The following is a 14,166-nucleotide window of genomic DNA, read 5'->3' as shown; positions in this document are numbered from 1 at the left end:
TGATTTCTTGTACTGGATGAAGGCCCACAGCTAACAGTAAAGTTTGCAGGTGTCCTAGTCTGCTCCATCTGTGCTTTTGTTGACTCTGTCAATCTAAGCATGGCCTTGGCAGGCAGGAGCTGTTTTAAACTTGTGTTAACTTTCTTTTATTGATTCTTCTATGTCCTCTTGAGTATGTTTGCCTCATACATCTGTGGCAAACATACTCGAGAAAACAAAAAGCTGAAGCAAGCTTGTAAGAGTTAGCAAACTGAAGAAAAAGCAGGTCGAAAAGTGAAGCTAAATGCTTCTCTTTTTTCATCTTCTAGTAATTTCTGGGAATGTAAGAATTAAGGGAAAAATTTTCAGTTGGCATCATGTTAAATTTGAAGAGTATTGACAATAAAAATGGGCTTAACTTATAAGGGTTGGAAGTTTATAAAAACAGGAACTATAGTCCAAGTTGCTATAGAACTGGCAAGCTGTTACTTCAAAAAATTTATACTGTTTAGTAGTCACTGTGATCATATGGTAAAAGCCAATCTTAACACCTGACTTTGCCAGCTGCTGTGGAATAGAAAAGTTATTTCTGGATCTTATTTGCATTCTGTGATCTGAAAGAAGAGACACAAAATTATTCCAATCTTTCCATGTCCAGGTTTAACTATAATTAATACTAGCTAGGAACCAGGAGAAATTTTATCACCAGACTGCAGATTCTTAGTCTAACAAAGTTAATTGCTTGGATTTATGTTGAAAGAATGGGAGCTAGAATATTGTTTGAATAATTAAGTTAGGTTTTTCACTTAAACTCTTTTTAAGTCAGGATTTGTGCACATTAAATACCAGTGGAACTGTATGAGGAGGATGGAGACCTGTCTTCTAAGAAAGTAATATATGATAGAGGTTTGAAATATTGTGTAAAACTATTTGTCCAGATCAAGCAGTACATGAATGTACAGGAATTTGAGCTTCATATTGCAGTGACATGGGGGGGTTGTGATAAACCAGAAAATCCGAACAAATAAGGTGAGGGATACTGATAAAAGATTTCCTCAGATCTGGAGGTTAATTATTAGCTGATCATGTCTAAGCTGAGCTACCTATGTTCTTTCACTGTAATAACACCAACTCCCTTTCCTAACAGAAGCTGGAGGCAAAGATACTACTGAACTAGAGGAAGTTTATTGTAATTCCTGCACAAAAGGAAGTGGGTGTAATTCCACGTTCTTAAAAGATGGATCAGCACTGACCATCATGAAGCTTTTACAAACAGAATTTAAAAAAATTTAAAAGGCAGAGGAAAATGGATGTATTGGGCATTCACTAGCGTGCCTGGAATGGACAATGATATTTCCTTACAGAGATTCTCTACAACACTTTCAAGTTTGCATCGTGTCCTGTTCATTGCTCTCTTTTAAGTCTTAGCCTTATTGAGTCTTTTTCTAAGCATATAAACCTGTTATAATAAATATAACCTTATGTAAATCAAGAAGATAATTGCATGAAAGGGTAAAACTAGATGCTTACAGAGGAAATTATCTTAAAATAATCACACATTGGATTTTGTATTTATTGAGAGATATATCTGGTTCATTAGTCCGTGTGTAATACACAGTAGTCCTATTTTGAAATGTAGGATCTGCTCCAAAGCCCTTTTAAATCCATTGAAGAGCTTCCACAGGCTTCAGGAATTCTTGAATCAGTGAGCTTTTGTAGTGATTCATAATTTTTTCTCATAAACCATCTCCTCCAACTGCAAAACAGGGTTCTTTTGGTTGGCATGTTAATCCAAAAACATTTATATGTTCCTTGAGTTTTTTGCCAGTGGTCTAGTGTAGCAGTTGCATTGATTGTATAAGGAAAAAGACAGGAAACATCTGAAGTAGAGATACAAAGATGAAAAAAACCCCAACCTGTTGTTTGAGAAGAAAGGTACAAACTGGACATTTTTTGACATATTGACCTATTTTCACTCAAACTGTGGAATTTTATATTGTAGGTGGCTTATAGACCTTATAGATGATGAAGTGGGGAAGAAATACAGTTGTGAAAAATGGAATTAATTAAGTCTATGTTTACTACTTTGTGTTTATTCCAATGGTGTATTTAGAATATAAAGCAGTGCAAGTTTATATCACATCAATGACACCATAGATAATGTGTTCTCCAAAAGTATCAACCAAACAGTGACATGCAGAGATTTAGAATAAAGGCTGAAGAATTAAGTATTTCCTTCCCACAGAGAAGTGCTGAAATATTTCCTCTCCACAGAGAAGTGCTAGGCTTTTCTTTTGCAAAATTGTCCTTGATAGAGAATTTTTTTAAACTAAGCAACCAAGAACTGTTTTGATCCCTGAAGCAACTGTTTTGATGTTGCCTAGTCTTTTTGTTTGAGTCTCTGTAGACATCCATGTGGGTTAGTAGTGATTCCCAGTGACAGGAGCATGATCTGAAGATACGTGCTTAAAAGAATGTTACAAATACTCCGTCTGCCCACAGCCTGAGTGAGGTGCTTGCCTACATCTGTGAAAAACCTTCCAAACACACTTTCTGAATAGGTGCAAAGTGTTCTCTCTAGCCAAGAACACCTCTTTTTTTGGCTGGTCTCACATCCTTTTTGGCTTGCACTCCCTGGAGGTGCAGAGTTGAAGCCAGGGAAGTTGCACATCTGCTTGGGGATTTTCGTGCCTGTGTCGTTTAACCACAAGAACAAGTTTTTCTTTGAAGTGGCCAGAATGCCTAATCAGGGATCAGCAGCTTTTCCCCTTGGTGGAAAAGGATCCCAGTGAGCATTTAAAAAAGTCAGTGTACCACTATATACTTACCTGTGATGTTTCATTCACTCTGTAACTGAGAGCCTGTTACCATCATTTGTGCTGTGTGGGATTCTAGTAAAGAAGTGATTACAAGAATTTCCAGAATTTTTGGGGTGGGTATAGGATGTGTGCTGCACACAATGAGCAAAGACAGCAATATTTCCCCAGCCTTCTGAAGACTATTTAAAAGTTACCATCAACCCCTTACTACCCCTTTATTTCTTACTGTGCACACCACTGGGGAGCTTTGCCTTTTACAACCAGATTCTGATCCTGCTGTTGCAAGAGATATTTGACTTACCTTAAGCCCTACTGAATGTAGACTGTGTCAGGCTGATACTCAGAGGGAAAAACTGTTTGCAGTAAATACATTTGGAAGAATCTACCCCAGCACTATTATTGCTTAAATAGGGGTTTCAGTTCTGTTTGTTTTTATTTTGATATTTATACAGACTTGACTTCTGAAATGTTCATGTTCCTGACACATCTAAATATATACCCTCAAAATGCTTTTAAGTCTTCAAAAGTAACATAGATAACATAAATAAGTTACTCACCCTGATTTGTTGATAAATCCTGTGCATCCTTTTTTAAAAGCACAGTTTTACTTTGCATTGAGTTTGACCCATCATTATCTGTGAGAAAGTGGAAATAAAAGTGGTCTCTCTTTATCTCATGGGTCTTTGTGCAGAGCAGCCAGTAGTGTTGATAATAAACTGCAGCAGAGTTAGAGAAGCCCTTTTCCCTTTGTTGATTTACCAAGTCTCAGCATTGATAAAGGCATGAAAACTGTGAGAATATATGAATACTTGACACTGGGGAGAGCCCTCACACACCTGGAATCACATGCAAAGTAGCCACTACATCAGGCCCTGTTTAAGGGATTGCATCCTAATTTTTCTGATAGTAAAATGTTTCTTCGCCTCCTTTCCATACAAGGAAGCTGGTTTTGTTTTTTATTTATACTGGCTTAACAACACTGGCCACCATTATTAAATTAAAATTAACTCAGCACAAGCACTTGAACTACCCATTACACCTTTGCTGCAAGTCCTACAAGTGGGTATTTAAAAAGAGCATCACAGACCCCAGATTATCAACTGCCTTTTCTCAAAACAGTCCAACTGAGAACATTTGGTTTCACACTGCCCTTGGAAAGCTGAGAAAACCCAGTTCTGATAAAAAAAGCTGAGAATCAAGTTCCCCAGGACCTTACCATCAAACTGGCTGATCTCAGCCATGGCAGGATCACGAGGTAAAGAGATGGTATCTCAGAGAACCATATCCCAAAGCATTTAGGGCTTCCTAGCTCTTTGAATTCCCAGAAGCCAAAATACAACTGAAGCAAATTTTTAAAAAGTATGTCCCAAACCAGTCTGTTCCCATGTCGTTTATCCTATTCATTTGGCAGGATAAGGTGGAGACACTTTCATAATTCCAGAGAAGCTAAGTCATTTTCTATAAACCTTGATTGAAACTAAAATTAATTCTGGGATAATGCCTTTTAAACTAGTTTTCATCCAAGAACAAATAAAACTGGTTGCTGTTGAGAGATGTCACCCAGAGAGAAGCTGCTGGAGCAGCCAGTGAATGTATGTGGGAGTAATACTAATAAAATGTGAATGTATCAGAGACAAGGATTTCAGCAAGGACACTGGTGCAGTCCTGCTATTGCACGTGTGCCACTCCCTTATATCCACAGAGATCAGTCATTCACTCTTGGCCATCAGCTGGAGTGGTGCCTGCCCATGTAATAAGATCCTGAAGTTGTTATAACATGTACCAAATTCCAGAGAGATAGAAATAAATTAATATATTTTAACTTTTTTGATATATTTTTCAGTGCTGGTCTAAGACAGTTACAGAAAGGCAGAAAAGAAATCTCTCTGTAATTTGTACTTCTGTGAACTGTCATACATACTATAACAAGTGCCAGTGGAGTCAACTGCAGGAAATCTTTATTATTTTCTTAGAAACTCTTTAAAATGTAAACATCCTGTTGATACAAATCTCAGATTCTTCTGATGTTTACTTAGCAGCTGCCATCATTGTGCAGTGTCAGAGTACACATACCATATTACAGGGTATGAGGCTGACAGAACCCTATTTGGACTTGTGTTTTATTTTACAGAAGCTAAGGCTGAAAATACTTCTGAGCCATTTAATGGTAAATCATCATCTAAGAATACTGCTGTTATTTTAAAGCTATTTGGAGTTTAGAAATTGCATAACTATTTCAAATGCAGCATTGAAATGGCTGGCAAAGACAGCCCAAGTCCCCTTCACTGTGCCTTCTGAAGGAGGACATGTTTTAATCACTCATAGCAATCAGGATATTGCATCAGGAATCATAAAGTCTTTGTCATGTCCAGGGGTAGCTGCCATTTCCCTTCTGAGTCAGGAATACCTGGAAGTCTCACCATTCAATATTGCAAAAGAATAAAAGATAATCCTCTCTCCCTCATGGCAGAAAAGTTTAAAAAAATGCAAATATTAGAAAGTTTAAGCCCACAGCAAAACCAGAAAGAACTTCCTATTTATTGTTTTGCAAATCTGTTTATTTTTAAGCTGGTCTAATTATTTTGGGGGGCTGACTCATCATTTCTGAATGCTTAGATTGGCAGCAGCTTTCCATTGCTGGTGCAGTGGTTGTGCTGACTCAGGATGTCTTTACAGCCATCCACAGGAAAATATGCACTTTACAGATCCATGCAGGCCATACAGTGCATGCCAATGTTCCCTACATTAATGGAGATCCCATGTGCCTCTGGTTTGTTAATTATTCCTGCCTGCCTGCTGCAGTAGCAAAGCTCCTGATGTTAAAATTAAGATGGGAAGATGGATTCTGGAAACTTTTATTTAAATATATCTAAAATTATTCTGTTTAAATGTATTAGGCTAGAGGGTGACATTTTAAAGTCTTAAGATGGGAAGATGGATTCTGGAAACTTTTATTTAAATATATCTAAAATTATACTGTTTAAATGTATTAGGAAAGAGGAAGTATGTGTATTTCATGTCTGTGTGTGATACAGGCAAAGAGCAGATACATTTTGTCATTCAAAAGGAGATTGTCAATCTCATAAATGGCAGTCAAGTATCTGTCAGGTTTCCTAGGCCCTGTACCAACATCTGGATCACAGAACATTTACACCTTGATTGCAGTCTTGCTTTTTCTCATAATCCAGTAATAAGGAAGCACTTTGAAAACAATTCCAGAATTAAAAAAACACTTCAGTTAAAGTTTTGGATATGCAGGCATGGGCAGATGGACAGAGTGCACACACCAACACCTGCACATGAAATAAGCAGGCAAAATAACTGTAGCATCAAATCAAGTTCCCCAAATCCTCTGTTTAAAAACTGTTATTAGTTGATTATAACAGACCCAAACCTTACTTAGTTGCATGTATGACACAAGTGTCTGTCCTACCTTGACTGGTTTTATTTCTATCCAAAGGATTCTACAATGTCTGCAAATAAAGCTTGGGGAAAATGCACTGTTTTCTCATGGTAGCAGTTCCTAGCTTGGAGAGGGAAGCTTCTCATTCCAGTGTAGAGGAGACACATGCTGAGTTAGTAAAGAGATAACTAGTGAGGGAGCAGTAAACAGAGAGGAGGAGGCAGGAAGAACCAAAGGCTCTGGTTGTTTGGCCAGAGGAAGACTTCTGGTGCTATAGGAGGTGGTGGATTGGAACTACCCAAGCAAGGCCATGTTTCCTGAATGTGTGATGGAAATTGGGTGCCTGGTACACATGTAAACACCACAGTACAGTGATCTGTACGTAGATGGTTTTATGCTGAGCTGAACCCAGCCCTGCTGCAGGAACAACTGCTACTCTGAGAGATGCTTGAGGAACAGTGCTGGCAGTAGAGGCTCTAGAAAAAACAACTAGGATTGGAGTTGGGACTCAAAACGAGATGAGACTTAAAATTTGGACTTCGCAGGGCAAGAACAGGGGACTAAAGCAAGAAGCAGAAGTAGGAATTAGAAATAATGAGATATGGAGAATAAAACTGAAGAATAAAGAACCAAAGGGGGTGTGGGGCAGTCTTGAGACCAGAAAGGGTCTCAAGAAGTCATACCTGTAAAGAGTGAGCAAATGACTGGATGACAAGACCAGTAGTTGGTAAAAGTTCTGTCCTTTTCTGCTTGGAATGGAACCTAAAGTTCTAAAATCTTATTGTTCCTGTCCTCAGTGGATGCCATTTACTATGTTTGCCTTAAGAAGAGAAGCAGAACAACAGAAGGGAATTTGTAGAGATGGATAGTAAGTGGTGAGGACCTGGTGTTCCCAATAGAGGTACCTGAGAGAGTTATTATTTGGGCCAGCAGTTGACTAAATGTCCATTGGTGACTGGAGCTTTTTAAATGTGATCCTGAAGAGCATCTTTGCTTTAGTTTCAGTTGGAAGCACTCCATGTGGTCCAAAGTATGGTAACCAAAGTATGGTAAATATGGACAAACTGGACATCTGCTTCAAAAACACACCATAGATTTTCAAACTAAATCATTAATTTCTGTGCTGGACGCCTCCAGTGTGACAGCAGCAGGAAGGTGTCCCATGCTCCTCTGGCCAGAAGCTGACAGTGCTGCTTCTTTCAATTACACCATGACCTTAAGGAACAGAGGCCTAAAGCAGCAAATCTAGAGGTGTTGAACTGTTGGCAGTACTTGTAGGTGCCACATGTGAAATACCTGAGGTTTGGTTTACCTCCTCAAAGCCCAGCAGACTGTGCACACAGGTTCTGCTAAAACCAGTTGCATTACCAAGCATTTCACAGCTGGAGAGCACTGACCTCAATTCTGACACCTTTTGTGTAAGTATTCAGTGCTGATCTTTCATTAAAACATCCCTTTTTCTTTTTCTTCTTTCATTAACCAAAAGAGCTGTGTAATGGAGGAGACAGCAGGATGTAGAACCTCATTGGTAGCAGAAGGGGTAAAATGCCTATTGAAATGAAAGTAAGCTGATGGTAAAGGCACCTAAACTTTGAAGAGAACAGGCTCTTGGTGAAGTCATCAATATTTTTCATAGATAGTCACAGTTTGTTCTCATTTTTCTGAATATCTCATTTAAGACCTTGAAATGTGTATTACAGACAGGTAGACAGTGTTTCAGAACACCTGCAAAAGCAATCCAGGAGTGCTGTCCTTTGAGTACAGTCAATACTGTGTAATGCTGCACACGCTGGAAAACCAGCTCGAGGTGTTTCACTCTACACTACATGCTTTCATATTAACAAATGTAGTTTGACATTAATTTCTGTGCTCCCCACCTGCAAAATGAAGATTAAAATTGCCACTAAGGTGTTGCAAAACTAAATTAATAAATGTGAGCATGTGAATCCTGTAGTAGTGCATGCCAGAGGAATGCAGAGCATAAAGAAAATAAATCCTGTCTGTAAACCATGAAATATGTAGTAAATAAATCCTCAGACCGCACACAGAATTTAAAATGAAAAATACTATCAAATAGCAGCTCATCAGCTGAATATCATCCTGTCAGTGGATTGAGTGAATCAAGGATCCTTTGGATCATGCAGTGAAAAATTAAACTGTAATGCAAATATACCAGGGGTAAACTAAGAATGCACATAAATCTTCTATTTAGGCATTTTCAAATCTGTGAGTTCTCAAGTTTACAACCCTACCTGGAGAACAGCCCATTTCACAGTCCATGCAGACTAAGCCAAGTATTTTATCCACCTTTTAAGTGTAAATGGCTTTTCATCTTTTTTTAAATGATCATGTGATGAGTCTTTGTGACTTGCCTTTCAAAAATCTAACCATTTCAAGGACTACTCCATTCAATTGGAGCTGCTCCATTGCTTTTTTCCCCCCTCAGTTTCATAATCTTTATTTCTGTATCTGTTGGTAATGGAGCCCAGGGTTAAAAATAATTTGGTCAGATGTTTTGCTTCCAAAAGGCCTGAATGCATCTTGACATTTTACATTGGCTTTTCTGAAGAATTTTTGCTAGTGTGATATCTTGTGATTGACGAATTGAAGGCTAGATCAAAAGAAATTTTCTGCTAGAGCAAACAACAGACACCTTGTTTTCAGCAAGTAGTGAGTGACAAAGGAAACCAATACTGTTTGTTAAGATGGGATGGTTTATGTTTTATGTTTTGCACATAAATAGAAGTATGACTGGGGTTAGTGTCTGTGCAACTGAGATGCTATATTTTGGATACAGACAATAGTCAATAATGAACAAGATTTGGGCAAACTTCAGCAAGAAAAAAGTGAGTTAGACAAAACCTTGTAATAGTTTGTGAAATGCAGTCTGGGCTCTTAGCCCACCTCTACCCCAGTGGGTCCATTTATTTATATTCCACATGGCTACAAAAATGATGGAATTGAAGATATTTGTGATGAAAGGAAAACTTCTTTTCCCCTAATTTATGTTAGCATTGCTCAATTATTCACTGAAGTACAGAAATGAAATATGAAACAAATGCGAATAATGGAATTGGGCCAAGCTGTGTGTGATGTGTTGAGCAATCGGCATCCTTTTGGTACCTGCATTCAAACATTTTAGTATGAAGAGTGCTCCCCATTAATCTTATTCTTGTACAGTCTGAAATCCATAGGTTTTTACTCTCTCCCAGAAAACTACAATCCCCTCATATACTTTATAGAAATTGAAAAGCATAGCTATAGCATGCAATGTCAAGAAGAAAATGAGGAGAAACAATGATGTGGGGAAACATGACATTCACTGTTTTAATAGAGAGAAAAGTCACTTCCCTGAAGATGGTATTTTCCTGGAATTTATGACTTTTGTGTTTAGGTGGGCTCTAGGGCAGGTGGCACTTGCTTCATGTATGTCATCGGCCAAGGTTATTTGGGCAAGATCAAAACAAAATGGACTTGGGCAGAATTTTAGTTCCATGTTACAACCCAGAATAAAGTTGTTTGTTGGTCTTTAGGAGGTGCCTGCACTCCACACAGGCAGCACTTCACAAGGATAAGATAGAGAGTTGGGACAGTTCAGTCTGGAGAAGGGAAGGCTCCAGGAGACCTTAGAGCACCTTCCATACCTAAAGGAACCTGTAAGAAAATCAAGAATGTAAGAAAACTTTTGCAAACTCCTGTTGCAATAGGACAAGGGGTAGTAGTTTTAAACTGAAAGAGGATCAGTTCAGACTAGCTATCAGGAGGAAGTGTTTTCACAATGAGGATGGTGAGACACTGGCACAGGTTGCCCAGAGAGGTGGTGGATGCCTCAGCCCTGAAAACATTTAAGGTCAGGTTGGATGGGGATTTGAGCAAGCTAATATAGGTGAAGATGTGCCTGGTCATTGCTTTTTCTAAATAGCTGGAAAGCTAACACAGAAAACTGCTAACAGCTATGGAAAACACAGCAGCTGGGCTGCTTGGGGGTGGACTTCATGGACAACTCCATGCTTTGAGCCATAATAAGCAATTTACTAAGTCAGCCAGGCTTTCATCAACAGATTTCTCTTTTCAGAGTTAAACCTGTATTGTGTTGCACAGTTTTGCAGGTTAGGAAACTGAGTTGCAGAGCATTTAATTGTCTTCATCATATCTGCAGACCTGGAAACAACCAAGGAGTACCAATCTGCTTTTCCTTACAGTGCATCTCAGGATTTGATGCATTATTTATTTCCAAACTATTGTATTGGTTGCTCCATCAGTAACATTCCACACTGATTATTTGATACACTTTTTTTCTAGCTGATCTTTTACTATGGAACTGGAGACAGCTGGTGTCCACAGCACTACTACGATGAGATCAAAATGGATTTTCCGGACGGGGACATTCGGCTCTGTGAGAAGGGGCTCCGCCACGCCTTCGTGCTCGATGCCAGCAAGGAGATGGCTGCCATGATCACAGACTGGCTACAGGACGATCTGACCAAATTATAAACACTAATTCAGTGATCAGCAAGAAAATGATGTAATTATTTTGTGAACGTGTAAATTTTTTTTGTGAGAGAGTCTGTCTTATTTTTTTTCTGTTTATTATAGATTATGGCTTGTTTTCTATTGAGATGTTTTAAAGAAAGTTAGAGAGAGACTGGCTGGACCAAAGTATAGTTTTATTGACTCAGTGCTTATGTAGTTTCATCCTGAGTCTTCAGGACTCTGGAAGACTTGGCGAAGGGTGGAATATTTATTGTCTGCTAGCGTTGTAGACAATGCTGACACAACTGTACCTGAGCTACTACCATCCCACTCTGCTGGAGAAGTGTCAGATGTGGGTGGGTCCTGGCAATGGGTTCTGCTGTGCTGTGGAAGGCCAGGCCCTCTCCTCATGTCTCACCCCAGGTGCATGGCAGCCAGAACAGCCCAAGGCCCTGGGCAGCCCTGACGTTGTCTCCTCTGGGTCAGAGGGGCTTGGTGGTCAGGCAGAGTTTGGGACAAGTTCAGGGAAGATGTGGAGATCAGGTGTGCAGTTTCTCCAAGTCTCACCACGGGTTTGGGGCACTGCCAGTACTCCACAGGGTATTAGAAATGCTGTAAGGTATCTGTGACTGCTCAGCAAGGGAATACATAAGGATCTCTTGCCTGGAACATGGCCAAGTGCTTCATTTTTCAATTGACTTTAGAGAAGGGAAAGTACACTGATCAAAAATGCCAGTATTTAAAAATTAAAATGGATTGCAGAATCCATGTATAACAACTTCTAGGTGGCCTAGCTCTCCTAATGAAGTCCATGAGAACAGTGCTTGCTCAGCAACTTTAAAGAATTGAACCACTTTTGATGCATGTCTAAATTTCAGTTCTTTGCTCTAAGGACTGAAGTATGAAATTTTCTGCCAAGCCACAAATTAGGTACGTTCAGCATCAGAAAACATCTGTTACTGTGCCATGGCTGCACCTATGACATGGCATGAACATTACTGCTGAGAACCAGAGCCTTGCATGGTGCTGACAAGTTCCCTGTTCCTTACATTTGGACAACCCTTTCCTTTACAGATGGAAAAAAGAAAAAAAAGAAAAAAAAAAGAAAAGAAAAAAGCTTCCTACCAGTTGTGATAACAAAAGAAGTTGCAGGGAATAACTAGAAATTAAAATATTGCAAGTAAGGGGAACAGAGCCAAGTGTAATCAGGAAAAGCTTTCTAGCCACGAACCTGTGAAATAGTCTCCCTGTGGAGCTCATAAAGACATTTATAAATAAGCAAAACACTACAGAGCAGTCAGGGGAGGTCCTGCCCTTGCAAAAAGATGAATTTAGACGATGCCCTGAGTATCTAAGTTACATGATTTATTACCAGTTTTGATACATGTGAGAATGGTATTGGAGAATGTTCTCTGTGATGCAGAAAGATAATTGCTTTGTTTTCTTACACGATTATACACACCCCTTCCACTGCTCTCTAAACCCCCCTTGAACCTTTCACTAATATTTGGGGCAACTTGTAATAGAGTTCAGTTCCTGGATGTTTTGGACTAGTTTTCAAACTTGCAGACTGACACTGGATTTAAGTGGCCTTCTCTGTATCAGAAACTGGTTTAGCTTTTGAGACTAGCCAGTGGATTTTCCAGTTACACTGCCACGTAATGAAATGGTACTGATGAGTGGGCAGGAATGTTGGGAGCGCAGTTTCAGCAGCGTGGGGAGGAAGCAGACACTTTCAAAGTGAGGAGACTGTGCCCATGCAACTGATTCTGCTAACTGGAGAGTCACAGGACTTTCCATCTTTCTACAGGTCCATATTCAGTCATGATCAAAACAATCCTTGTGCTCACTGTAGAAATCCATGGTTGTGTGCGTGTGATAGCCCCGGATGTTGGCATTGTCCCAGCTGGATGGCCTTGTGGCAGATGCTCCCTGCATCTGGTGGCTGAGGTGCTCCCTGGGGCAGAGCCGGGGAGGACAGGCACAGACATGGAGACACATTAATGTGCACCTACATGTACATGTGCACCTGTCTGTGTCAGCAGCATAAAACCACTGTTCACTTGGTTGGTTTGGTTTGCCCTTTGGTGTGGTTGAAGAAAACATTTGTTCTTCGAAGTTTGTGGAGTCGGGGAATGGACAAAGAGACAGTTTGTGGGAGTTCAGCTGTTGTAGTGGATCTCCTGAGACCAGACAGAATCTTGCATTAACCAAAGATGACAAGCAACTACTACAGCCTGGAAACTGAAGCACCTATGAGAAGCAGTTGTTTACAGTGCATTATGTGTATACTTTGTATGAGGAATTAATTTAGCAATACTTGTACTTGACTTGTGTATGCCTTTTATACAAAAGTTAATCCATTATACTAAATCCTAACTGCATTAAGACCTAAACTGAGATTAGGTCTGGTCAGTGATGACCCGATCTACTGCAGAAGAATGCCTTACAATTTTCTTAAAAGAATTTTCTCTAGTATTAAAAATAAAAACTATATTGATTCAATTGCTACCTTCTGCCTAGAAGCTGTTACTGTAAGGCAAAGATCTGAAAATTTGCTGCTCTATTCATTGCTAAAACACATGGGCCTACTTTCCACAGCTGTATTTCCTAAGGGGAGCAGATCCCACACAGTGAGAATCCAGCTCCTTGGAAGCCCATGGTGTTCATTGTCACCCCAGGCAAAGAGTGTCAAAAGTGCTCGTGGTCCAAATGTGCCAATTTACCATGAAAACACAGTGTGGTTTTGCCTGTTTTAGACTATTTAAGAATTCTTGGAAAACCTATCACAAATATATTGACTGTAAGCTGTAGCACCTACTCACTGTCATTCACATCTGTGCTTGATTCTCACCACACGAGTAACCCTGCTAGTGCAGTGACTTTGACTCATGTGCAAGTGTTTTGCTAGATCGATACCTTTTAATAAAAGTACACAACTCCAATAACAAAAATAAAGAAATTTATGGTAAAATGTAACTTGATTCTTTGTTTTGCTAACTTGTTTAGTCCTAGTTCAGCTCCTTTATTACTTCATGCATACAAAATCTACAAAAATACTTTCCAGACCCCAAATTTCACATGCACTGCAGACATCTGCCAAGTGCACAGAAAATCCGTGGGTGGTAGGCACCTGACTCGCTTAAGCATTTTTATCCAGTGCCTCTCCAAAATAATCAATCAATTTCCCCTTGCTGCCTCCAGCTCCATGTTTGCTGCTCTGAATGAGCTATAGAGTGTGTGGATCAGTGAGGCTTGTCCCTTCAGGAAGCTGGATGAGTGCTTGCCCAGTGTTTATGGTGAAGAATTTGGAGTTGGACTCCAAGCTAAACACCAGAGTCTTGACTCACAGAGACAGATTGCATACATGAGCCACAGCAGATAATCTCTTCTCTGCAGCTGAGATCATTTATGTATTTATTTTACAGAAAATGGGTTTATATGTGCATCCACACCCCCCCCTCCCCCCCCCCCCCCCCCCCATCCCTTTCT

At 39.7% G+C, this 14,166-nt stretch overlaps 1 protein-coding gene across 1 annotated transcript in view; it reads left to right on the top strand.

The window, feature by feature from the left end:
* Positions 1–13,653, top strand: part of LDAH (lipid droplet associated hydrolase) — a 113,294-nt gene extending 99,641 nt beyond the window's left edge. Inside the window, exon 7 of the mRNA XM_039721628.1 lies at positions 10,504–13,653. Within this exon, the coding sequence (XP_039577562.1) occupies positions 10,504–10,695 (192 nt within the window). The 3' untranslated portion in view covers positions 10,696–13,653. The remainder of the gene's footprint in view (positions 1–10,503) is intronic.
* Positions 13,654–14,166: the final 513 nt, after the last annotated feature.

This window comes from Passer montanus, unplaced genomic scaffold (assembly GCF_014805655.1).
Source record: "Passer montanus isolate IOZ18808 unplaced genomic scaffold, ASM1480565v1 scaffold46, whole genome shotgun sequence".
Lineage (NCBI taxonomy): Eukaryota > Metazoa > Chordata > Aves > Passeriformes > Passeridae > Passer > Passer montanus.
This window is presented reverse-complemented; position numbering and strand designations above follow the sequence as displayed.